General features: G+C 36.2%; 1 protein-coding gene and 1 pseudogene across 1 annotated transcript in view; both read left to right on the top strand.

Moving 5' to 3' along the window:
- NRG4 (neuregulin 4) overlaps positions 1-19,584 on the top strand; it is a 39,824-nt gene extending 20,240 nt beyond the window's left edge. The window contains exons 3-4 of the mRNA XM_039238168.1: positions 15,825-15,974; positions 19,497-19,584. Coding sequence (XP_039094099.1) covers positions 15,825-15,974; positions 19,497-19,584 — 238 coding nt within the window. The remainder of the gene's footprint in view (positions 1-15,824; positions 15,975-19,496) is intronic.
- Positions 19,585-25,277: 5,693 nt separating this feature from the next.
- On the top strand, positions 25,278-25,840 carry LOC120235731 (annotated as a pseudogene).
- The last annotated feature ends 1,272 nt before the right edge of the window (positions 25,841-27,112 follow it).

Here is a 27,112-nt window from a genome sequence, read left to right as displayed (position 1 = left end):
ATATGTGGAGTGCCTGGGTGGCTCAGTCGGTTAAGTGTCCGACTTCGGCTCAGGTCACGATCTCATGGTTTGTGGGAACGAACCCTCGTCTGGCTCTGTGCTGACAGCTCAGTGCCTGGAGCCTGCTTCTGATTCTATGTCTCCCTCTCTCTCTGACCCTCCCCTGCTCACGCTGTCTCTCTCTCTCTCTCAGAAATAAATAAAACATTTTAAAAAATTATATGTGACTGGGGCGCCTGGGTGGCTTAGTCGGTTAAGCATCCGACTTTCGCTTAGGTCATGATCTCGCGGTTCGTGGGTTCGAGCCCCGCGTCGGGCTCTGTGCTGACTGCCAGCTCAGAGCCTGGAGCCTGTTTCAGTCTGTGACTCCCTCTCTCTCTGACCCTCCCCTGCTCACGCTGTCTCTCTCTCTCTGCTAGAAATAAATAAAATATTAAAAATAAAAAAATAAAAAAAAATAAAAAATTATATGTGACTATCTAAAACTTTTTAAAGAAATTCAGAAAACTGAGTAATCATTATGCATCTTTGAAGATTTGTATGTATCTAGTATTGTTTTATATTTAATCAAATACTCTCTATATATGTTTTTCCAGTTTTGCAAATTTCAGAAATTCACAGACCAGCCTTTTGTTTAGTGGGTCTGATTTGCATTATCCCTTTTTCCGTTTACTTATTCTCTTCCTTCCCTGACTTTCTCTATTACACCATTCATAAAATAGGAAAACAACCAGCACTGATTGTATGCTAAGTGCTTTGAAATACATTATCAGATTGGATTGCCCCAAGATCCCTTTTGGGTAGCTGTGAAGCTTTAAGTTTGAATAACATTTCAGGCCATCATCCCTTTCTACTGTCACATGCCTTCTTACCTTTGTAAGAAAACCTTTGAGAGGAACCAAGTTTTCTCTCAAAAACACATAGTCTAATTCCTGTTCAGTATAAAAGTGGTTGTTATCAGGGGCCAACTGTGAGGTAGCAGAATTTTATCTTTTTGACTCTCTGTCATGACTCCTTTTTTTCTTACCTTTTTTTAATGTTATTTATTTATTTATTTATTTATTTTACAAATAGTTTATTGTCAAGTTGGTTTCCATATAACGCCCAGGGCTCATCCCCACAAGTGCCCTCCTCCATGCCCATCTACCCCCTCCCCCCCAATGTTATTTATTTTTAAGAGAGAGAAAGCATGAGCAGGGGAGGGGCAGAGAAAGAAGGAAACACAGAATCTGAAGCAGGCTCTAGGCTCTGAATGTCAGCACAGAGCCCAACATGGGGCTCGAACTCACGAACCATGAAATCATGACCTGAGCTGAAGTTGGTAGTTTAACCATCCAAGCCACCCAGGCACCCCATTCTGTCATAACTCTTCCTTATACTATGCATTCGCTGTTCTCCGTTCTCAAAATTTTTTCTAAAAACTCTCATTCACATGGAGGTTTAAATAACAGTGTAGATTAATTTATAACTTTTCCCAGAGATATTGTCATTTTAATTTTTTTCTGCAGAAAGAGAATTGAAAGGTGAAGCTGACTTCATCCCTGTAAATATTTAACTATTAGGAGTCCTTTACTCATATCTCATCAATACTGCCACTAAATTTGTTAGGCCTAATCCAAATGGATTTCATTAATATATCATTTAGCTCTTTGTAAGATAAAAGGAATTACAATTACTTGTTGCTTGACATTCTATTTTAAATTATTATTTAAAAACAATTTTTTAAATGTTTATTATTTATTTTTGAGAAAGACAGGGCAAGCACAGGAGGGGCAGAGAGAGAGGGAGACACAGAATCTGAATCAGCTTCTAGTCTCCGAGCTGTCAGCACAAGAGCCCAATGTGGGGCTCGAACTCATGAACCACAAGATCATGACCTTAGCCGAAGTCAGATGCTTAACCAACTGAGCCACCCAGGTGCTCCTATTTTAAATTATTTTTGATTTTTTAAAAATTCTATTGCAGCATAAGCATAAAATGGCAGAATTTAACCAAGGAGTTTTGTGATTCTGAAGGACATTGCATTTTTATTTAATTTTATGTTTTTAGTTGTTAAAGTTAGGATATTAGGAAAAATATTCAAAAGTATGATTCTTTTCCAGTAAATGTTTGATCCAGGATAATTTATTTTATCATGACTTTCATCTCATACTGTGTTCTTGAAAACATGTTTGAAAGTCATTGTCTGAAAGTTAAATGATAAAGTAGTATAAGGGACCCTAGAGGCCTATAAAATGTTATCAAATTCCCAAATGTGATCATGTAATTGCTACCTTGGCAATCCAATTGGAGGGAATAAAATCTTCCCAGGCTCTGGAGCCTAGGGTCAGCCTTCCTGATGGTGTAATATATATATATAACATATAATATACAATATATATAACATAATATGTAATATATTACCTTTATAATATATAATTTATAGATAATAATATAAAATATAGATAATATATGATAATGTATATAATAGATAATATATCTATATACACAATAGATATATATTGGTATCATTAATATAGTATAATAGATACATCTATAATATTTGATTCTATAATATCTATATAATATCTATATATTATAGAAAAGGTAAAGGCATGATCTCATATAAATATAAATGAACATATCAAAGGTATTATTTAACTCATTAATTATTAAGGAGGCCAGTAAGACGTTACATACAGTTCAAAGCAACAGATAAATTTATAATTAGCAATTATATTATTATTATATTGCGGAAACGAATTTACAAATACATGCAAAACTTATCAGTGTCTAATGGGAAATAATCAACTATGTTCCACCAGGCAAAAAGCATTTGAATTTTTTTAAGTTTATTTATTTTGAGAGAGGGAGAGCACAAGTGTTGCGGACGAAATGACACAAAGGACAAGACACACACAAAAGACAGACACTGACACAACTCCGGCCGGAGGAACAATTCTACGCAAGCCCCTCTTGCGGTTTATTTTATACCCCGGTAACTGGATACAAACTGAAATCTACAAGATGCATTCCTTTACCAATTAAGGGCAAGTAGCCAAACACATTTCAAGGACAGGGGGGAGCAAAGGGAGGAAGCGACCACAACATGTTTACTAAAAGGCCTGCCCACAATTCCAGCCTTCTCCTTACTTCTAAGGAGGGCATGTTCCCTCGTTTGCGAGCGGACAATTAAACTTGGATATTGTGTGCAAGCCTCCTGGCAGAGCACCCCATTTGCAGGCATGCTTTGCCCAGGCAGGGAGCCCCGTGTGCAGGCACATCCCCGCGTCCCTAACCATGCTTTCTTGTGGTCACTGTCGGGCTCCCACAACAAGCAGGGAAGGGGCAGAGAGAGAGAGGGAGAGAGAATCCTTAGCAGGCTGTGCTGTCAGCACGAAGCACAATGCAGGGCTCAAACCCACAAATTGTGAGATCATGACCTGAGCCAAAATCAAGAGTCAGAGGCTCAACCAATTAAGCCACCCTAATGCCCCTGAATTTCTTGTTAATTTATTTATTTTGAGAGAGAGAGAGAGAGAGAGAGAACGAGAATGTGACCAGGAGTGGGGCAGAGAGGAAAAGAATCCCAAGCAGATTCTATGCCGCCAGCACAGAGCCCGATGCAGTGCTTGAACTCATGAAACTGTGGGATCATCACTTGAGCTGAAACCAAATATTGAACGCTTAACTGACTGAGCCACCCAGGCTTCCCTCCTTTGAATTTCTATGGCAAGGAATAATTTGTGTTAGTATAAGTTTTCTATAATTTACGGAGTTGTAGAATAGCTGGAAGACAATGAGCGTTGCAGACCCCTATAGAGTTGGATAACCTGAAAGGATATATTGGACAGAACACCCAATCATATTTTTTTGTCCATTTCAAAGTATTTTGTTATTTTTCATGACAGTCCTCCCACCGTGTGGTTATAATAATCTCAAAGAAATTTTTCTTGGTATAAAAAGTGCTGGTGCCACTTATATAGGTGCAACAAGGGTGTTCATTAACATATAGATCACCTTGAGTTTGCTTTTGCACATTTGTGCCATTCAGTATTGAACATCCATGAAGGTTACAAAATTCTGTCTGAAAGCTTTCATAAGGAATCTTGGAATGGACATTTATAAGCCTCTATTATTAACTATGCTAAGGCTAGGAAACCAAGCATAAGAAACCAACTCTTCCAGGTTTTACCTGTAGTATCCACAAATTTGGACGAATTCTTTTTTTAAAGTCCTTAAAGGCCAAGGTTCTTAGCCTTTTGACAAGTGACTTTCTCACTACTTGCTTGAATCTGTAAACCAGCTTGAATCTGTAAACCAGCTTGAATCTGTAAACCAGCTTGAATCTGTAAACCAGGGACCAGACCAGTTTTAACAGGTGGTCTTTATAGATTTGATCTATAGGTGAAGTAAACCTTAGTTCTGTAAAAATGAATTATCTTACCTAATTCGCTGAGAATCATTCTCAAATATGATAGTCCAGGTAAGGCCTTGGTTGCCCAAATGATTTAACCAGTTTTATCCTAACAAGAGAACAGATTTTTATTGGACATTTGAAGATAATAACAACAATACTGCCATTAAGAGTAAGATGAGGGGCACCTGGTGGCTCAGTCAGTTAAGCATCCTACTTCAGCTCAGGTCATGATTTCATGGTTCGTGAGTTTGAGCCCCAAGTTGGGCTCTATGGTGTCAGCCCAGAACCAGCTTTGTATCCTCTGCCCCTCCTTCTCTGCCCCTCCCCTGCTCATTCTCTCTCTCTCTCTCTTTCTCTCTCTCTCTCTCAAAAATAATAAACATTGGGAAAAGTAAGATGACTCAGTTTCTGAATTTGGGGGTCAACGGGGTCAATGAGTATTGGGTATTTCATAACAAAAGTACTATTTACTAAATTGTTGTGGGATATTCATAGTTTAAGTGAAGAGGTCAGAAAAATTCATCATTATAAATAATATTCTAAACAGATAACTACTCCATTTTCCCTCATCAGTTTATTCATTCCTGTGTTCCTCAGCATCTTGAGTTAGCAGTCTACTTTCACAAAGCTGTTTACTTCCAAATTACAAAGAATCTGGAAATCCTGATTCAATCTTGTCACCTCAGAAGATTGTACCTAAGAATCTATTTTTTTTTAAGTATCAAAAATGTGCAATAAATGGTACATTTCTTGTCCATGAGGCTCTGGAACTATCCTTTTTGGTTTAGGACACAAACTTTGATCACAATTAGAACAAAAACTATGTAGATGACAGATGGTTGTGGGTAATTTATTTCTGTAACCCATAATATCAGAATGTATAAAGATAAAATTTCTCTACTGGAATCTGTAGGAATTCCAGGTAAGAGTTTTGATCTATATTTGCCCTGAGATTAAAAACATATTATGGGCAGGAAAAGCACTGACAAATCTCTAGGAAATTCTGGAGATATTTGTTCAGTGTGTTAGTATTATAATTATTTTAATCATCTCTGTTTTTATAGGGTAAAAGATAAAAATAGTACGATTTTCTAGGGTCTTCTGGGAAATCTCAATGATAGTTTTAGGTGTCAAAGATAAGCTGAAAATTTTACTTTTTCTATATTTAGGATTCAGTTTGGGACGGCAGAATCAAAACTGTTGCCAAGGGACATTTGGGCAGTGGATTAATACAGTTTCAGAGGTGCCTGAGAAACCAGACTTGGTTACCTTGCTAGTTGAAAGAGACAAAATAAAATTTACTTTGCAATTTTTGCTTTCATTACACTTTCTTATATTGTAGAACAAACTGACCCTTTAGTTATTCCTGATTCTTTCTCATGGGTATGGCCAGTTCAAACCATTTTTATAACAGGAAGGTGTTATGGATAGCACGCCGTATTACTCTTTTCTTCAGTGAATCCTGAGGAAGTATTTTTTAAAATTTGTATTTCAATTTCCATTATAGTAAATACCCATAATCCTGACCAATGTAAGTGGAAACTCTGGATTCCTCAGTTAAGTCTGAAAGTCCTTTGATTTGGAGACCAAAAAGCCTCAAAACAGCAATTTCAGCAGTTTCAGACCAAACTACTCTTATTCCTTGAAAAACAAAAGTGTACACAGAGTTGTATTTCACTGTCACAGTTGTTTCTGGTACAGTCTCATTACTCACATCAATTATAGCTTTCAATCAAGTAACTAACTTCTTCACAGACAAAACTGAAGGGTTGTTAGTTTAGAGCTGTCTAGAATATACAAGCAATTTAGTAGATATGCAAATGTCATGATACACATAATACAACTTTTTGCTGTCATATACATCCCTTTTTTATATCTCCCTCATTGATAGTTATTACATTAATATTTTTAGCAAAAACGAATAACAAGATCAGTAACTGAATTTACATTAGGTTTCATTTTGTTCCATTAGCCAATTTGGAAAAAAAGCCATGTCGATCAGAGGGATTAAAAGTAAAACATTTCCTTTGGTACATATAGTATTTTTTAACACAGTGGCTCTATGAACTTTTTTTTAAAGTTTAATTTATTTTGAGAGATAGAGAGAGGGCGCATACGCATGAGGGAGGGGCAGAGAGAGAGAATTGCAAGCAGGCTCCAAAATGTCAGCATGGAGCCCCACGCAGGATTCAAACCCTTGAACTGTGAGATCATGACCTAAGCCTAAGTCAAGAGTTGGATGCTTAACTAACTTAGCCACCTAGGTGTCCTCCAAAGCTATAACCTTAAGCAAAAGTAAGTTAAAAATTAAGGGTCTAATGAATATTATTCTAAGACTTTAAGTTACCTTGGAAATACTACAAAATGTAATTATGGTTGAAATAAAATATTTGTCAGATCAGTTATTCAATGTAATTGAACACAGTTTTACATTGTTCCTAGGTTTTAATAATATGTAAGAGTAATATGAGCTTATTAATCAGTAAGCCTATATAAGCTTAGGGAAACACACCCTAGGAGAACAAAATGTATGCTTGTGCTATACTTAATGCTGATGAAGAGAAGATAATAGCTGGGTTTTTTTTTAGCCAAAATATTAGGTTAGCTTTATTTACTACAAATTTGCTCTTACTAATGTGAACTTGGATTCTTCAAATATTTCTTAGGGTCACTGAAAATAATTTTACATAAGTTTAGCACACTAAAACCATTAGAAGTTCAGCTTCCAATTCTGGGAACTTTATGAATACTGAATTTTATATAAGAGCTTATTTTTCTCTTTAAGTCAATCTGAGCAGAACTTTAAGAGACTTTGTACTACAACTTTGTAAATATATTCTGGAGATCGGAAGACATTTCATATAGAACGAGAGATAAAGGCTTTATAAAGTCATAGAGACAGAGAGAACTTATATCTTCCGATCTGTAACTTTGGCACAGGTCAAGAGTACAAAGAAACATGAAATTTTACTCATAAATATCAAAATAGTATTTTTATTCCCAATGCATATGAAATTTTTAATTGATTTGGACTTAAAAATAGAAAAATAAAATTTTAATAGAAGTCTAACAAACCAGATTTTCTGTCATCTTTTATTTAATAGAGAATAGATGCCTCATCTGATAATCATCAGATTATTATACTCTAAAACCAAATTACTTATCAGTATTTTTACTAATGGTAAATAGCTTATCAGTAGTAAGTGAACCACCACCACCACCACAACCATAAAATTAGTAAATAAGGGGAAAAAACTAAAGAAACAGATTTTCTTTATTTTAAGTTCTATTTTAAATTCTATTCCTGCTTGGAATTCACTTCTGGGAGCCAGGAAAAGACATGCCTAGGCCTTAGGTGCCCAGGAGGTATACTTCTCTGGCAACTTTGTTTATCTAGCTCTATCAGATGACTCAGTCTCAGTGAAGGACCTTCGAAACTGAATTTAAAAAGAACACATTTTTTTAAAAAATGCTTATTTTGAGAGAGAGGGAAAGCACACATGTGGTCATGCACATGGGGGAGGGACAGAGAGGCAGGGAGAGAGAGGATCCCAAATTAAGCTCTACGCTGTCAGCACAGAGTTTGCAGGGCTCAATCTCAGATCCCATCAACTGTGAGATCATGAACTGAGCTGAAATCAAGAGTTCGACACTTTAGCCAACTGAGCCACCCAGGCACCCCGAAATAAATTTTTATGAAAGGAAATATCATGATTTTCATACAAATATAAAATTAACATTTATCAAAGATATACTTAGTTCATTAATTAATGAAGGAACCAGTAGGATGTTAAAACTAACTCAAAGGAGAATTCAAACAACACACACATTTAGGTGATCAGACATGTTGAAGTTAATATCCACAGGGTAATCTATTTTGTTATATTGGACAAACTTAATTTGCATTAGAATAAGTTTTAAAGAGTTTACGAAGTTGTAAAATAACTCAAATACAGTGAAAAGCACCACCCCTGTTGCGTCAGATAACCCAAGGAGGTACCCTAGTAGTCTTTTTTCTTATCTTTTTTCAGAATCTTTCACTAGAGAACAATCCAAGCAGCAGCTCTGTCTAGCTCTTCTTGGCCAATTTTTTTTTTAATTTTATTTATTTCTAGGAGAGAGAGAGAGACAGCGTGAGCAGGGGAGGGTCAGAGAGAGAGGGAGTGACAGACTCTGAAACAGGCTCCAGGCTCTGAGCTGGCAGTCAGCACAGAGCCCGATGCGGGGCTCGAACCCACGAACCGCGAGATCATGACCTAAGCGAAAGTCGGACGCTTAACCGACTAAGACACCCAGGCGCCCCTCTTGGCCAATTTAGACATAAGGTTAGCCAGCCTCTAATCTTTCAACCACCCATCTAGAACTTTCTAAGTTCTTGGAGCAAGGTTGGGGGAAATGGGTTTGTCTGCACCTGTCTTTCTTCACTAGCTGGATGAGGCCGTTCCTTGCTGCCTCACTTTCTTCCATGCATCTTGTAATCACCTTGGAGCCAACCATTGCACAGTGTGGAGGTGTAGTTTTGTTATAGAAAGTTTAACTTGGCAAAGGGATATCTGTTGGAATAATTACACAGAGTGACTTAAGTAAGCTCTGATTCCGTGAGCCTGATCAGGATTTTCCCAGAGGGGAATTCCAACAAGTATCTACCTACACAGTCATGAGCTCAGACCAGGGAAGGTCTCTGCTGCCTTGGTTGAGGCCAAGTTCTGTTCCCTATCCAAGTAGCATTCCCACTGTTGGATAGGTGGAATCACCATTTGTCAGGTGATAAATTGCTGAATTCTATTTGAGAGCCAGTAAGGAACACAAACATGTAATGTATGAAAGGATACTTACTCAGAAGTAAAATAATTGAGATTGAGGATCACCGAGAATTGGAAAATATGAGAAAACCAACATTTATTGTGTTTCTTTATTTGACATGTTCCCTCATTTAATTATGTATATTGTTTGTGTCTATCAGCAGTTTTGCTGGACCTCACTATATGTTTTACTAAACTCGGCTACCAAAAGAAATTATTTCAATTTTATGAGTTGTTTTATTAGCCACAGAAAAATTTAAAGTTTTCTTAAGGTCATTTGGTTAAGATAGGCTGAGTCTTGGCACTCTTTATAGATAGAACTTGTTTTTTTCATCTCTAAATTTAGTAGAGGGTTATAGTTCAAAGAAAAAAGTTACAATGCTACTGTGATATTAATCACAGCAAAGTCCTCTTTACTTTGACTCTTGGCACTGTACCATATACTTTTTTAAACTTCAGGGTTTAGACTGATCTTTAGAACACCACTACAGAAAGGAAATAACTGCCTTGAAACTTACAATAGAAGTACATTTGCAAATGCATAAAAATAGTTGCTCTGTTTAGCTATGTATTTTGTTAGTACTTTTCATAGTAATAACCTTACTTCTGATAAAGATTGTTCATTAGTATCCTCAGGAGAAACAATTGATATATCTGTCTTGACTTCACCATGCTTAGAACAAAACTTCAAGAGGACATATCTTGAAATCTCACATTTTCCCAAATCAGACACTATGCTTATCAAACAGGGTGAGATATGGTTATGAAACACTAGAAGCATTCCTTCTTTCTTAGGTCTCCTTGTCTTCTGAGTTTATCTTACTGATTTGTGTCATTTGTTCAAGAATAGAAAGGACTCTTCAGAGCTAACTTGGGTTAGCTTATTGCTGTTGTAGGAAGCACAGTGCCAATGAAAGACAATATATATCTTTCTTTAAAGCTCCTTCATTTTCTTATTTGTTGCATAATGAAGTTATATCAGATTATGTGTTTGCTTCTGAATTTCTATTACCCTTTTAGTGTCTTTATCATCTACCATTTCCACTGGAAGGCAGCTAAAAAATATCCCAATTTCTCATCAGTAAGATTTCGTTTTCAGTATAGGAATACCATGCAAAGTGACAATTGTGACTTTTGCCCAGCTCTAATACTTAACTTCTTTTGTCAGGAAGTGAACTGATGCTGGCTTCTCTTTGTCTTATTCCAAGTTGGGGCATGAGATTTTCCCTGCATTAGAAGGTTGTTGAGAATTGAAGCTTGGGAAGGTAAGATGCCAGCATGAATATTGTCCATTTAGAACTGTGGTTGAATTGAGTGTCTGGTGATTTAAGAGCATAAGTCATTCCAGCTGTTCCTGGTTTATAATCTCACCATTTGCTCTCATGCTCCCTTCATTCATTGTGCCTTAGTTTGTTTTAGTAAATAAAATATTTCAAACTTTCAGTGATTTGTTTAAGCTATAGAATTATAACTTTTCACAATAAAGCTATAACAATGCCCTACAAAATGACAAATGTGAATCCTTTATGCAATGTTTTGTTCATTTATATTCAGATATAATTGGTAGTCTATTTCAGCATATGAATTATCTGGTTAATAGTCAGTCTTGAAAAAGTCTAATAGATTTTGCTTTTAACTGAAGTTAGATTATACTTACACATATGAAGTATAGTAATTATTGGTTTTTTGTGGGGCTAATAATCATATAACATTAAAAATTTTTTTTTTTAACATTAAAAAATTTTTTGCAGGGTTGAATATTAATTATTTAAGTATCTTTAGTGTTAAGAATCTAGTAAATACTTAGTGAAGTTAGCTTTATGGCACTAGTTAATAAAAGAGTAAAAGGCCATGAATTAGTCTTCTCTAACTGAGTTCTTGCTTCTAAAACTCCAGTAGGAGTTTCATAGGATGTTGGCATGTTTGTATATTGTTATATGTCCTGGACTACTACAGGGATCCAAGCCCATGTTGTCAGTTCATATTTCTTAAGCACTCTAATAATTTTATTTTTGTTTTGTTTTAACCATTTTTCATGGATTCCAGGTTGAACTTTGATTATACTACAGAGTATTGGCCAAGTGTAATTCAATTTTGGCAAGTGCCAATATTGTACTTTTGCTTTCCAGAATAGAGTATTCCAAGTAAAGTGATGTTGACATTGAGTCTCCACTTGGTTAGTGAACTCTTCTATAATATAAACTTGTTTCTGAGAAATATAATAATAATAATAAATAGTATTTATTGGTTGCCGTGCTCTTAACTTTTTCTGTCTATAATTTTTCTCAGGCATTATATTCCCTGTAGTCCAATATGAGATGTAAACCTGGCCTTTATAAAGTCACTAATTTCAGTTCCATTTGTATAGTGGTTTCAACATTCAAAGCACTTTTTAGACATTGTTTGATTCTGATACTAGCCCTATGAAAAAGCTTAAGCAGGTGTTGTTATTTTGATTTTTACGGAGTCTTAAGAGAATTTAAGTGACTTGCACAACATCACACAGCCAACAAGCACAAGTGTGGGTTCAAGAAATCAGTTTTTTTGGGGTGCTTGGGTGGCTCAGTTAAGTGTCTGACTTTGGCTCAGGTCATGATCTCGTGGTTCGTGGGTTCAAGCCCTGCCTTGGACTCTGTGCTGACAGCTAGCTCAGAGCCTGAAGCCTGCTTTGGATTCTGTGTCTCCCTCTCTCTTTGACCCTCCCCTGCTCACGCTGTCTCTCTCTCTCTCTCAGAAATAAATTTTTTTGAAAAACATTAAAAAAAGAAATCAGTTTTTTCTAGCTCATAGTTGAACACTCTTTCTTGAAGCTAAATGCACTCTGTTTTCATGATTAAAAAATTGGTTCTTTTATCATGGTAAAGGTTTCTAATGTGTAACAACTTACCTTAAATGCTGTAGAATCTAATGAATTCCTTTCATGTGCAATGTACATACATAGCCTCTGGTTTTAGGGAAAGATTATTGGTGGTATTTAGTCAGAAAACCAAATCTATGACTTGGATTTGGGATTTGGGATATTCTCACCTAGGTGAGCATTTGTATCTATTCCTGGTTTCATCTTTTAGTTCCAGGAGAATATACGTGATCCACCTCACTAGGTGTCACAACTGTTTGCTAGTTGGCAGCCTGTGTAGAACTGAGGTCCAGAAATAATTTAGCAAGAGAGTTGCATAAAGACTGAAGGCTACTTAACTCTGTGTACTTAGTTCTGCGTAAAATGCTGGTGCAACACCTTGCCTTTCTTTCTTGCTTCAACTAGTACTACCAGTTGTCTGTCTAGATCTACTTAATTCACCTTCTTTACTCATAAAATAATTGGTTAACTGTCTGCCTGAAATTTCATTTTTATGTTGTAACTGAGGTTGTAACAATTTCATAAGTGAGTTTGAGCATTAAAAGTGTAATCCAGGTGTGTCTGGCTGGTTCAGTTGGTAGATCATGCGGCTCTTGATCTAGGGGTTATGAGTTTGAGCTCTATGTTGGGTGTAGAGATTACTTAAAAAAAAAACAAAAAATCTTAAAAAGAAAAGCATAATCCATATACATAGTCACATTTTGTAGGATAAATACCTAAAAATTTTAAATTAATTTTTAGGTTAATCATTCCTACTTCTTCAACATAATATTTAAATTTCTCTTTGCCTTTCCCTAAATTCTAATTTGACTAGTTAAAAAAAAATAACAAGATTTGTTTTTTCTTGACCTTGCTTTAAAGACAGCATCATGTTTTTACTTTCCCACAAGTGTATGTGTTTGCTTTGCCCTTCTGTAAGACCACAGAACAACACTCTAGTGTTGATTTCCTTTATATTCCTTTTTGTTTATCACCTGGTCTGACCACTAAGCTTATATTATACCATTCTCTTGACTCCTTTCAGCTCAAAGTTTTTATCATCCAGGTAAGGCATTTTAGTTAGTTCCATCGCCTAGTTTGTCATCTTCTTTCTTGACATTCAATCTTACCTGAACTTGAGCAGCATTAAGAAATTTGAGTAATGAGTTTATAGGCCTTTAAGAAATCCTCTTTAAGAAGAATTGTGCTGTCTCATTTCTGGCTTTATTTCTTTAGGGTTCTTGTTATCTTTTCTAGAGTAGAAACTGAGCCCCATTTTAACATTATTTCAAAACTTATTTTAAAGCTGTGGTAGCAACTTTCTTTCAGTAGCTAAACCTCTTCCGTAAAAACTTTCAGAAGTCACAAATAATTGTTACTTACCTTCTAATTCTAAATTTAGAATTCTAATTTTAAAATTAAAGAAGCTAGAGAGGTTTTTCCTCTTTTTTTGATCATTTTAGAGATATTTTGGCCAGCTAGATTTAGAACCTATTTTTTGTTGTTTTTTTAACTGTGTGGAATGCCCCTTTTCTTTGGTTATTTGGTGATGACATATGTATCCGTTTTTATGGCAGTTTCTATGTTGACATTCCAGGTATAGTGTGTGTGTGTGTGTGTCCTTCCCTTTGAGGAGTGGGTTATGGAGTTATAGGAGAAAGAAGTTATTTCCATTTCATTTTTTTCTCTTCACATTTATTTATTTGACTTAGTCTATGAAAAAAGAAGTGTTTTCTATTTAGATAATTGTGTTTTCCCAAAATAATTTTACTGCCATTTCAGTTTTCCACTCATATTATTTCCTAAACTTTTTTTCTGTGTCTCAGCTCCATCTTTACCGTAGTTTGAGAGAATTGAGACTGCTTTTTTACTCAAACTGATGTTTATGCCTCACAAGGGGTAGGGCTTGGAGTTCATAAACCATCTTTCATATGCTCATTTAAGTAAGATTGATATATCTTGTGCTATATCTTGATTTTTTTTCTTATTTATATGTATATTACTTCATTAGTATATCACATTAGTTATCAAAACTTTATTAGTAACTAGTTCACTAAGGTGGGAGAAAGGAGATAGATCAGCATTTCTAGTTTTGCTACTACCAGCTTAAAGAAGAAAAATACATACATATATATGTAATGTACACACGTATATACCTTATTACACATGTACATGCTCATGCATATATACACACATACACATATACTTTTTTACACTGAATTATTGCTAAGTGTAGTTTACTCCATAACTTCTTAGGTTTAATAAACAATGTGTATTGGGGCACCTGGGTGGCTCAGTCGGTTAAGTGTCCGACTTTGGCTCATGTCATGATCTCACAGTCTGTGGGTTCGAGCCCCACATGGGGCTCTGTGCTGACAGCTCAGAGACCGGAGCCTGCTTCAGATTTTGTGTCTCCCTCTCTCTCTGCCCCTCCCCCGCTCACTCTCTGTCTCTGTCTCTCAAAATAAAGACATTAAAAAAATTAAAAAAATAAAAATAAACAATGTGTATCATTCTTTATTTTAACTGCGACTACAAAATAATGAAATTAATTTGGTGCCAAACAGTGTCATTCTCATTAATCCATATCAATCTCTGAGGATTTTTTTAAAGTTTTTTTTATAAAAAACTTTTAAAATGCTTTTATTATTAATTTTTGAGAAAGAAAAAGAATGCGAGCAGGGGAAGGGCAAAGAGAGAGGGAGACACAGAATCTGAAGCAAACTCCAGGCTATGAGCTGTCTGCACAGAGTGTGATGCAGGGCTTGAACCCAGTGAGATCATGACCTGAGCCAAAGTCGTATGCTTAACCAACTGAGCCACCCAGGCACCCCTCAGTCTGTGTGTTTTATAATTCTTTGAACATGTTAATAGGGAAAAAGGAACTGATTATAGTTTTGCCATATAGTTTTAAGGAGCTGAAAGTAATTGCGTTTAAAATACTTGGTTGGCAGTGGGACCTGGCTGGCTTAGTCAGTAGAGTATGTGACTCTTATTCTCAGGGTTGTGAGTTCAAGCCCCACATTCAGTATAGAGCCTACATTAAAAAATAAAATAAAATAAAATGTGCCGGAAAATATTTGGTTGGCAAGTGAAAATATCAAAAATATTCTAGAAAAGGAAATTATAGGAAATAGAACCACCAGATACTAAAACGTATTATAAAGCAACCATATTGAAGCAGTATGGTAGAACATTAGATGTGTAGATAATGTGCTGACAGCTCAGAGACCGGAGCCTGCTTCAGATTCTGTGTCTCCCTCTCTCTCTGCCCCTCCCCCGCAGATAATGTAGATAATGGAAAAATAGATAGAAATGTTGTTCTTTATATAGATTTGACATGTTAAAGAAGGCACTATTAAGCAGTAGGAAAGGGGATGATTATTTAATAAATAGGGTGAGAATAAGCAGTTATCAATATTGTAGAAAAATATATTTAAGCCCACATCAATACTGGATGTAACAAAATAAATTTCAGATAAATTTAAGTTAGGTATAGATAATTACATTATTGAAAATCTAGAAAACAAAAGGACTTAATATGTTCTAATTTCTCTGGAGTTTCTAAGCAATTAGAAAACTAGAAAAGGAAGATGAGATTGCATACGCTAATATGTTTTATTATAAATGTAGATCTGTGAACATTATAGAAACGCATGGCTATTTTATGTTCACAACCTGAAAAATTAGTCTTCTTTATTCTTCATACCAGCTGGAAACCTTTTAGCTTCTATATTAGTTAATGGAACAGAGAATGCAGTTCTTTATCTAAAATTTTATTCTGTAGATGCATTGAAAGTTATACAGGAGCTCGTTGTGAAGAGTTTTTTCTCCCAAGCTCCAGCATCCAGACTAAAAGTGACCTGTTTGCAGCTTTTGTGGCACTGACTGTTCTTCTAGGAACTCTTATCATTGGAGCCCTCTACTTCCTTTTCAGGTAACCAAAATAGAAACATACTTTTGAAAAGAAAAATGTAATACATAAAGTAGTTTTTCTACTAAATAATTAATATGCCCTCTGGATCTAGATATTTTTGCAGATAGTGTTTTCTGTTTAAAGTTCACACTCTAATACAGTTACTGTTATAAAATTAATAAGTCACTTTGAAATTATTTTAAATAATTTCTATTTGTTCTTTGTTACTGACATCAAGCATTGACTTCTGTAAATTAATTAGGTAGACACACATTCACTAAAGTCATCATGCCAAAGCACCTAAATATTAGGGCTAGGTTTATTTTAAGTACATTTTGTATGTGAAAGATAGGAAACGACTTATGCAACATTGTAAATACACATTTAATACCTGTGGTTAATATCTTGGGTCAATTCTTTATTTGGTGCCTACTATGTGCTAGCCATGTGCTAAGCATAAAGAATACAATAGTGGAGAATCTACTTCCAAAGACAAAAGCACACTGTATACACTGCATGTTAGCTAACCTGACAATAAATTATATTTAAAAAAATACAATAGTGAACAAGACAGACATTTTTCATAATCATAGAGACCTAAATCAACTTGGAGAGAGACAAATAAGGAGGAAATTAATTTGGGAATACTTGTAACTCATAAGACAAAAAGAAAAATTACTCCTATAAAGCAATAAAATGTGGTAGAGATTACTTATTAGTTTTGGTCTTCACCTTTTTCTGGAATTTTGTGAAAATAATAAATATAGAATTTATAAGTTTAGGAGTCATCTCATATCATAACTCATTATTATGATTTATTAAGTGCACACTGTATGCTCTTGAAGATGCTTGTGAAAATGGAGCTATAAGTAATAATAAAGATACGAGAAGGCTTAAGAAGTTTATATTCTAGGAAAGGTTATATATGTAAAATTATTTTCATAAAATCCTCCTTTCTGAATTACTTTATACCTTGGAGTAATTAAAAATTGGGGAGAGACTGCTTTTTTAAAATAAATGAAAATTATATATTTTATTCCAAAATATATCATTTAAGCAACCTCATGTTTTACTTCAGATACAAAAAATTCAATAAAATTTTCTTTAGATACAAAAAATTCAATAGAAACCCATTGTATCAGATTGTATTTTCCCAAAGATAGCTACAGTATCTCTCCTTCCCACATGCTGTTCTCACCCTATTTAACCTTAATTACCACCCTAAAAGCTCTGTCACCCAACATAGTTACATTAGGAGTAAGACCTTCAATTTATGAATTTAGGGGGATACGGTATAATCTGTAATAGCCAGTATGTGTGTTAGCATTTTCCATACAAACAGAACCAATAGAATGTGCAGAGAGACAGGTTTATTTTAAGGAATTGGCTAATTGAGCATGGAGGCTGGCATGTCCATAGTCTTCAGGGTGAGCTGGCAGACTGGAGACTCAGGGAATAGTGAGTGCTACAACTCAACTCTGAAGGCTATTTGCTGACACAATTTCTTCTTACTCAAAAGAGGTCAGTCTTTGTTCTTTTAAGGCCTGAGACTGATTAGATTAAGCCCTCCCCCATCATGGAAGGCAATCTGCTTTACTCAAAATCTACAGATTTAAAAGTTAATCTGAAAAACACTCTTACAGAAACATCCGGAATAATATTTGACCAAATAGTCTAGGCACCAGGGCCCAGCCAGGTTGCTACCTAAAATTAACCATCACAGTATGAACAAGAAAATTATGAGCCAAGGGGACCTTGAGTGGCTCAGATGGTTAAACATCTGACTCTTATTTCAGCTCAGGTCTTGATCCCAAGGTGGTGAATTTAAGCCCTACATTGGGCTCTGCTTGGTGTGAAGCCTACTTAAAAAGGAAAGAAAAGAAAATTATAAGCCAGTCTTATTCATTGAACCTAGATGTAAAAGATTAAAAATTAGCAAACCAAGTTCAGTAATGTATTAAAAATTATGATCTTGGAATTATTCCATTATTATAAGAACACAAAGTTGGTGTAAAATTATTAATTAAAGTATTTTATCTAGTTTGTATATTAAAAGAGAAAATTCTTTTTTTAAAAGGTTTACTTATTTTTTGAGAGAGACAGAGTGCAGGCTGGGCAGGGGCAGAGAGAGAGGGTGACACAGAATCCGAAGCAGGATCTAGGCTCCAAGCTGTCAGCAAAGAGCCTGACGTGGGGCTTGAACCCGTGGACTGCGAGATCATGACCTGAGCCAAAGATGGATGCTTAACTGACTGAGCCATCCAGGCACCAAACATCCTTACCATTCTTAAAAAAAAAAATAACGATCCTGAAAATTTTTCAGATAGGATCGCAATATGTTTGAAATAGTTATTTTCCATTTTTGAATAAGAACATATGCAGAGTCATGGTATTAATAATGCCAAGAGTAGAGTTAATTTGAAAATGAGTTGCTATTGCTTATAGAATCTACACTTAGATTTGGGCTTATATATACTGACCAAATGAAATGTATTTGTCAGAGTGGTGCTTTCAAGAACGAAACCAAGTCTGTTTACTATAATAGTTTCTGGGTCCGTTAGTGGTTGACATTGCTTTAACTGTGGACCTTTTGAAATTTAATAACTAATTAGTGTCATCTTTGAATGAGGTCCAAATGATACCTCACTAATGCTGAAATCTAGCCTAGAATCAGTAGTGTTTCATGAGGAGGAACTAGGGTATTTTTAGAAGACTCATTTCATTTTGCTGTAGTAAAATGGTTTTGAATTCATTTTCACTAATATAAGGTAATACTCTAGGCACTGACATTGAAAAAAACTAAAGCAAGTATACATTACAAAATCTTGTTTGATATTAGAAGTAGTTTTAAAAAAAACTGTCATGCAATATAACCTATATTAATTGTCCAGATGACCAAGAAGATTGAACTACAACCTTAAAAAGGTACAAAATGAGATTTTTAAGTCATAAATAGTGAGGAAAGCCACCCCATATCACAAGGGTCTCAGCTAATAATGAAAACCTCTTGTTTTTCAAAAGGGCAAAAACATTACGCTAAGTGTTAAAACATTATGAAAAAATTACATTAATAACAGCTCTCCGATTTTAAAGGAAAAGAACTAAGTGCATCATCAGCATCTGAGGTCCCCATAATGACCTGCCTGACTTGGTGGATTTGTTAAATAATGGGGCACAGTTTTAGGGCAGTCTTATCAATTTTAGGTAATTCTGGTAAATGGACCTCCGAATTTTCAAGTTTAAACGTCCTTCTTCGTGGGGCGCCTGGGTGGCTTAGTCGGTTAAGCGTCCGACTTTCGCTTAGGTCATGATCTCGCGGTTCGTGGGTTCGAGCCCCCCCCTGCTGACTGCCAGCTCAGAGCCTGGACCCTGTTTCAGTCTGTGACTCCCTCTCTCTCTGACCCTCCCCTGCTCACGCTGTCTCTCTCTCTCTCCTAGAAATAAATAAAACATTAAAAAAAAAAAAAGAATACACTTAAACTTCCTTCTCCTTTTCCACTTACCTGCTTTCTATTTGTGTGTTTCTTTCCTCTTTACTGTCAGGAAGGGCCACCTTCAGAGGGCCAGTTCAGTCCAGTATGATATCAACCTGGCAGAGACAAGCAGTACCAGTGCCCACCACAGTGAGTAAATTCAAAATAAAATGCTCATTTTAAAGCCTTGGATGAGATTGTTGGTGTTACATGTAGAGATTTGTATCTATCCAAAAAGGTTGACTCAAAATTTTTCTAGGAGTTTTGACATTAAGATGGATTTCTTTTTCACATTAAAATGGATTTCTTATTAGCATGACACAGGTCATCTTTTTTCACCCCAGAGAAAACCATGTTATCTCAGTATGTGAAATTATGTTGTTTGCTATAGTGTGTTATATGTATGTAAGGATTAGTTTCTCCAGAAGTAATTTTTTTAATGTTTATTTATTGTTTAGAGAGAGAGTGCCTGCAGGGAAAGGGTAGAGAGAGGGGGGACGAAGGATCCAAAGTGGGCTCCATGCTGACAGCCACGCCCTGATGCAGGGCTTCACCTAATGAACCATGATATCATGACCTGAGCCAAAATTGGATGTTTAACAGACTTAGCCACCCATGCACACCAGAAGTTATTTTAAGTGGGCTGTTATAGAGAGAGGAGGATATTTATCTGTATAAGGATAGGAAAATCTTTGGGAAACTTGTAGACTAATTAATGTTTGAAAAGTTTCTTGAAACTTCTACTTCTGGTCAAGATGGAGTAGCAGGAACTAGGACTGGATATACCTCCTACTTGAACAGTTAAAAAAAAAAATTTGGATACAGGGGCGCCTGGGTGGCTTAGTCGGTTAAGCGTCCGACTTTCGCTTAGGTCATGATCTCGAGGTTCGTGGGTTCGAGCCCCGCGTCTTGCTCTGTGCTGACTGCCAGCTCAGAGCCTGGAGCCTGTTTCAGTCTGTGACTCCCTCTCTCTCTGACCTTCCCCTCCTCACGCTGTCTCTCTCTCCTAGAAATAAATAAAATATTTAAAAAAAAAAATTTGGATACAATACATGAAGCACAGATTTTCAAGACATTGGACATCAGTAAACAAAGGATCATGATCCCTAAGAGTTGGAAAACAGAAGTAAGCCAATGATTGCCTCAGATTATTGCCTTGAAAGACTTTACAGTCTGTGGCACAGAATGCGGAACCAGGCTGAGCTTGGTAGACTCCCTGAATTGAGAAAATGAAACTCAGAGTCTAGAAAGATTGAGGTGGCTACAATTCAGTGAACAGAATACTGGAAAAGATAGGTACACAGAGAGAATTCTAGAGATCTCCAGTTCAGGTATTCATTCAGCTGAGTATTAATCAGAACATATGTAGTAGGGAAATAATTGAAGTTAGGTATAGAATTACTTCAGGGCACCTGGATGGCTCAGTCAGTTGAGCATCCAACTTCAGCTCAGGTCATGATCTCATGGTTTGTGAGTTCAAGTCCCGATCTGCCTCTATGCTGAGAGCTCAGAGCCTGGAGCTTGCTTTGGATTCTATGTCTCCCTCTCTCTCTCTCACCTCCTCCCTCCCTCACTCTCTGTCTCTCTCCTTTAAAAATAAATTTAAAATTTTTTTTAAATAATAATTACTTGAAAGGATTAGAGATATCCAGTACTCACACAGGGCTTGGTAAATGTCTGTTCCCGAAAATAAAACTAAAAGAAACAAACACACAAAAAAATTATTCATGGGGCATTATTAGGTAGACTATAGAGAAAGAGTGTTTCCCCTGTAGAGGGGAATAATTAGCTCTACATTAAGCACTATTCCAGCCCTGCCTAACAAACCTTAAAAATGAGAACTGAGTCTATTTGTTACCAAATAACTGCATCCCAGATTAAATGTCGGTAAGACAACAATAACAACAATAAACAAAAAAACAAGTACCCAACAGGTACAGTTCACTGCCTTGCATCGAATAAAAAATTACCAACCTGTTGGTTTAACATGTGCAATCAAAGTTAAAGGCCACATTAACAGAATAAAAGAAAAAAACCACACGATAATCTCATTAGATGCAGGAACAGTAGTTGACAAACCTCAAAATCCATTAATGATAAAAATTCTCAAGAAAATAGTTATAGAGGAAATTTCTTCAACATCGTAAAGGTGATTTATAAAAATTCCACCACTAACATCATTATCAGTGGGAAAAAACAGAAAGTTTTGTCTCTTGTACTTTTCCAGTAAAAGGCATGAATGCTCACTCTCACACCGGAAGTACTAGAAGAACAACCAGACCTAATGTTTTTTAATAATGGCATCCAATCTAAAAGGAATAAATTAAATTATTTCTGGCTGCAAATGACATGATTTTATATGTAGAAAACACTAAATACTCCATTAAAAACTGTTAGAACTAATAAATGGCTTGAGTAAAGTTGCATGATACAAAAAATGTATAAGAAAAATTACAATTGATTATACCAACAATGATCTGTCTGAAAAGGAAGAAAATCAAAAAAATTCTATTTACAATACCACCAAAATCATTACTTAGAAATAAATTTAAACAAGGAGAACAAAGATCTGTACATTGAAAACTATAAAACATTTATAAGAGAAAACAAAGATACAAAAATGCAAAGATACTCCATTTCATGGATTGGAAGAATTAATAATGTCCACACTACCCGGGGTGATATACAGATTTAATGAAATTGCTATCAAAATTCCAATAGCATTTTTCACAGAAAATAGAAAGTAGGAAAAAAAATCCTAAAATTTGGAGCTACAAAAGACCCTGAAAAGGCAAAGCATTCTTGAGAAAGAAGAAGCAAGTTGGAGGCATTACATTTCCTGCCTTCAAATTATATTACAAAGTTATTGTAATTAAAACACACACATAGACCAATAGAATAGAATCAAGAGCACAAAAATAAATCAAGTATTTACAGTCAGTGAATTTTTATAAGTCTTTATTCATATTCCAGTTAGTTAACATACAGTGTAATATTGACTTCAGGTGTATAATATAGTGATTTAACTCCTAATCCCCGTCACTTATTTCACTCATCCTCACCTCCCCCTGACTCCCCTCTGGTAAGCATCAGTTTGTTCCTCTATAGTTAAGAGTATGTTTCTTGGTTTGCCTCTATCTTTCTTTCCTCTATGGTCATTTGTTTTGTTTCCTAAATTCCACATATGAGTGAAATCATATATTTGTCCTTCTTTGACTGACTTATTTTGCTTATTAGCATAATGTTTTCTAGCTCCAGAGACATCATTGCAAATGGCAAGATTTTATTCTTTTTTATGGCTAACATTCCATTGTACAAAACCCATTTATTTATCCATTCATCAGTTGATGGACACTTGGGCTATTTCCATAACTTGGCTATTGTAGATAATGTTGCAATAAACATTGGGGTGCATGTATCCCTTTGAATTAGTGTTTTTGTATTCTTCGGGTAAAAACCTAGTAGTGCAATTGCTGGGATGGTAGGGTAGTTCTATTTTTAACTTTCTGAGGAATCTCCATACTGTTCTCCAGTGGCTGCACCAGTTTGCATTCCCACCAACAGTTTAAAGGGTTCCTCTTGCTCTGCATCCTCACCAACATCTGTTGTTTTTCTGTGTTGTTAATTTTAGCCACTCTGACTGGTGTGAGGTGGTATCTCATTGTGGTTTTGATCTGTATTTCCCTGATGATGAGTGACATTTGAGCATCTTTTCATGTGTCCATTGGCCATCTGTGTGTCTTCTTTGGAAAAATGTGTATTCATGTCTTCCACCCTTTTTCAATTGGATAATTTGGGAGGGGAGGTGTTGACATGTATCAGTTCCTTGTAGATTTTGGAAGACACTAACCCTTTATGGAATATGTCATTTGCAAATATCTTCTCCCATTCAGTAGACTGCCTTTTAGTTTTGTTGATTATTTACTTAACTGTGCAGAAGCTTTTTATTTTGATCAAGTCTCAATAATTTATTTTTGTTTTTGTTTCCCTTTCCTCAGGAGACGTATCTAGAAAAAAGATGCTATGACCGATGTCAAAGAGGTTACTAATGCCTGTTTTCTCCACTACCATTTTTATGGTGTCCTGTCTCACATTTATGTCCTTAATCCATTTTTAATTTATTTTTGTGTATGGTATAAGAAAATGTTTCTTTTTTTTTTACATTATGCTATCCAGTTTTCCCAACACTTTTGTTGAAGAGACTGTCTTTTTTCCGTTGGATATTCTTTCCTGCTTTGTCAAAGATTGACTAATTGTGGGCCCATTTCTGAGTTTTCTACTCTATTCTATTTATCTTTGTGTTTCTTTTTGTGCTAGTTCCATACACTACAACTACAGCTTTATAATAAACTTGAAGTCCAAAATTGTGATGCCACCAGCTTTGGCATTTCTTTTTCAGGATTGCTTTGGCTGTTCGGGGTCTTCATGGTTCCATAAACATTTTAGGATTATTTGTTCTACCTCTGTGAAAAATGCTGCTGGTAATTTGATAGGGACTACATTAAATGTGTAGATTGCTTTGGGTAGTATAGACATTTTAACAGTATTTGTTCTTCTAATCCATGAGTATGGAAAGTTCTTCCATTTCTTTGTATACTTTATTTTCTTTTATCAGTAGTTTATGGTTTTCAAGGTTTTCAGGTCTTTGGTTAGGTTTATTCCTAGGTATCATATTATTCTTGCCTTAATTATAAATAATCCCTTGCTTTCTCTTTCTGCTGCTTCATTATTGGTATATAAAAATGCAACAGATTTCTGCATGCCACTTTTGTATCCTGCACCTTTACAAAATTAATGTATCATTTCCAGCAATTTTTTTGTGTTTTCTTTTGTTTTCTATATAGAGTACTTCACTGAATTTAAAAGTTTCTGCACAATCAATGAAATGAGAATACAGTCTAAGGAGTGGGAGAAAATATTTACAAACCATACATCTGATAAGAGGTTATAAGAAACTTGTACAACTCAATAGCAAAAAATCAACTAATCCAATTTTTTAAAGTTTATTTAGTTATTTTGAGAGAGAAAGCACACATATTTGTGCACCCAAGTTGGGGAAGGGCAGAGAAACAGGGAGAAAGAGAATCCCAAGCAGGTTCTGTCAGCGCAGAGCCCCATATGGGGATCAAACTCACAAACTGTGAGATCATGACCTGAGCTGAAATCAAGGGTCGGATGTTTAACCAATTGAGCCACCCATGTACCCCTTAACTAATCCAGTTTAAAAATGTGGCCCTGGGGTGCCTGGGTGGCTCAGTCATTTAAGCGTCCTACTTCAGCTCAGAACATGATCTCATGGTTCATGGGTTCAAGCCCCATGTCCGACTCTGTGCTGACAGTTCAGAGCCTGAAGTCTGCTTCAGATTCTGTGCCTCCCTCTCTCTCTGCCCCTCCCCCTGCTTGCACTATCCCTTTCAAAAATAAATGAACATTTAAAAAATTATTTTTAAAAATGTGGCCCTTTGGGGCGCCTGGGTGGCTTAGTCGGTTAAGCGTCCAACTTTCGCTTAGGTCATGATCTCGCGGTTGTGGGTTCATGCCCCGCGTCAGGCTCTGTGCTGACTGCCAGCTCAGAGCCTGGAGCCTGTTTCAGAGTCTGTCACTCCCTCTCTCTCTGACCCTCCCCTGCTCACGCTGTCTTTCTCTCTCCTAGAAATAAATAAAAAACATTAAAAAATTTAAAAAATAAATAAATAAATAAAAATGTGGCCCTTCAACATTTTTAGCTCTTGTTTGTTTCTGAAGAAAATATATGTGAAATGCCTTTTTGTCCCTATTATTTTAGGTAAATGAAATATTAAAATAACTGTTTATATCTCTCTGTCTTCTCTGCACTAGGAGCAGTTCTCCTGCCACAACCCCTCCTCCCCTGAAAATGTATGCCTGCACAAAGTTTGTCTCAATTCCATTCTCGGTCAAGAGCACTTTTCAGCTGCTGAGTCGATCACTGACAGATGAAAGCTTCAGCAACCTGGCAGCCTCATGTCACCTGACCTCAGTTATACCTAGGAGCAGTTTCCAAACCAGCGTCATTGATATAGTGCAACCAAGTTCATCTGGTCTAAGGCTTCCACGGTGGTGATGGCTGGCACTGGGGTTAGAATTGGGACTGTGTTTAGGAGTTTCATCATAGGTTATACCAGAAACCCTTCTCTGAAGCAACACCTCTCCTCCTACTCCACTCTGGGCTTTGTCCTCTCAGAGGCTAAGGGTTATTTTTGCCTGATAGTGGCCTTTCTCATCCTCCTTAGTTGTGAAGGAGCCATCTCTGTCTCTGATAGGTCTTTTTCCTGTGTTTCATCTGCCCTGCATGGTCAGTCCTCTTCGTGTACCTCCCCAGGCCAACTGGGAAAAGTGGTTGGCTTAGGGAAAACAAATACTGTATTAATAAGAAATAGTAATAACTGTTTATGAAATAGTCATACATAGGATTTTAAATGTAGTATGTCTTTTTATAAAACTTTTTATCTATTTTTTAATGTTTATTGTTTTTTATTTTTGAGAGAGAGCAAGTAGGGGAGGGGCAGAGGGAGAGGGAGACAGAGAGAATCCCAAGCAGGCTCTGCACCGTCAGCACAGGGCCACATGTGGTGCTCAAACTCACTAACCATGGTATCCTGACCTGAGCTGAAATCAAGAGTCTGCTGCTTGACCGACTGAGCCACCCAGGCAACCCTCAATATAGGACTTTTTATGAATTAATTACAGGTGTTGTGTTTTGTTTTAACCTTAAGAAGTTTAAGTATGATTCCTCTCTCTCATTAATGAGTGTTATAGAACTAATTGTATCTTAAATAGAGCCAAAGGAGACAAAAAAAAAAAAACTTTACAGACTTAATCTAGAAGTTTTTGTCCTTTGTAAATGTGACCCAAAAAATGTGCAGAGAATCTGAATAGACATTTTTTTTTTAAAGAAGACATACATATGGCTGACAGGTGTGTGAAAGGTGCTCAACATCACTAATCATCAGAATCATAATGAGATATTATCTCATACCTGTTAGGGTGGCTTTAAAGATAAATGTTGGTGAGGATATGGAGAAAAGCGCACCCTTATATACTGTTAGTGGGAATGTAAATTGGCTCAGCCATTATGGAAAACATTAAAGAGGTTCCTCAAAAAAATTAAAAATAAGACTGTAGGGGCACCTGGGTGGCTCAGTCAGTTGAGCATCTGACTTCAGCTCAGGTCATGATCTCGTGGTTCGTGAGTTTGAGCTCCACATCAGGCTTGCTGTTGTCAGCATAGAGCCTGTTTCAGATCCTCTGTCCCTCTCTCTCTCTCTGCCCCTGCCCCATCCATGCTCTCTTTCTCAAAAATAAACATTAAAAAAAAATTGGAGTGTAATGTAATCAAGCAGTTCTGGGTACATGCCCAAAAGGAAATGAGATCAATGCCTCAAAGGGATGGCTGTGCTCCCGTGTTTATTGCAGCCTTATTCACAGTAGCTAATAAATGGAAAAAAACTAAGTTTCCATGGATAGATATCTCACAGACTAGGAGTCTGGAGTTCTCTCTTGTCCAGCAAGAGAGCAGATGCAGAATTGAATAGGAGAGAGGCTAATCCAGGAGGAGATAAGGGCCTTGAACAGTGGTTCTGTCTCTGTATTTATTGAGCTCACAAGATCTTATCCATGTGGTGAGTGTGAAGAAAATAATCAGACAGCAAACATTAACTTGTATGT

Source organism: Hyaena hyaena, unplaced genomic scaffold, assembly GCF_003009895.1.
Source record: "Hyaena hyaena isolate Hyena2069 unplaced genomic scaffold, ASM300989v1 scaffold_137, whole genome shotgun sequence".
Classification (NCBI taxonomy): domain Eukaryota; kingdom Metazoa; phylum Chordata; class Mammalia; order Carnivora; family Hyaenidae; genus Hyaena; species Hyaena hyaena.
This window is presented reverse-complemented; position numbering and strand designations above follow the sequence as displayed.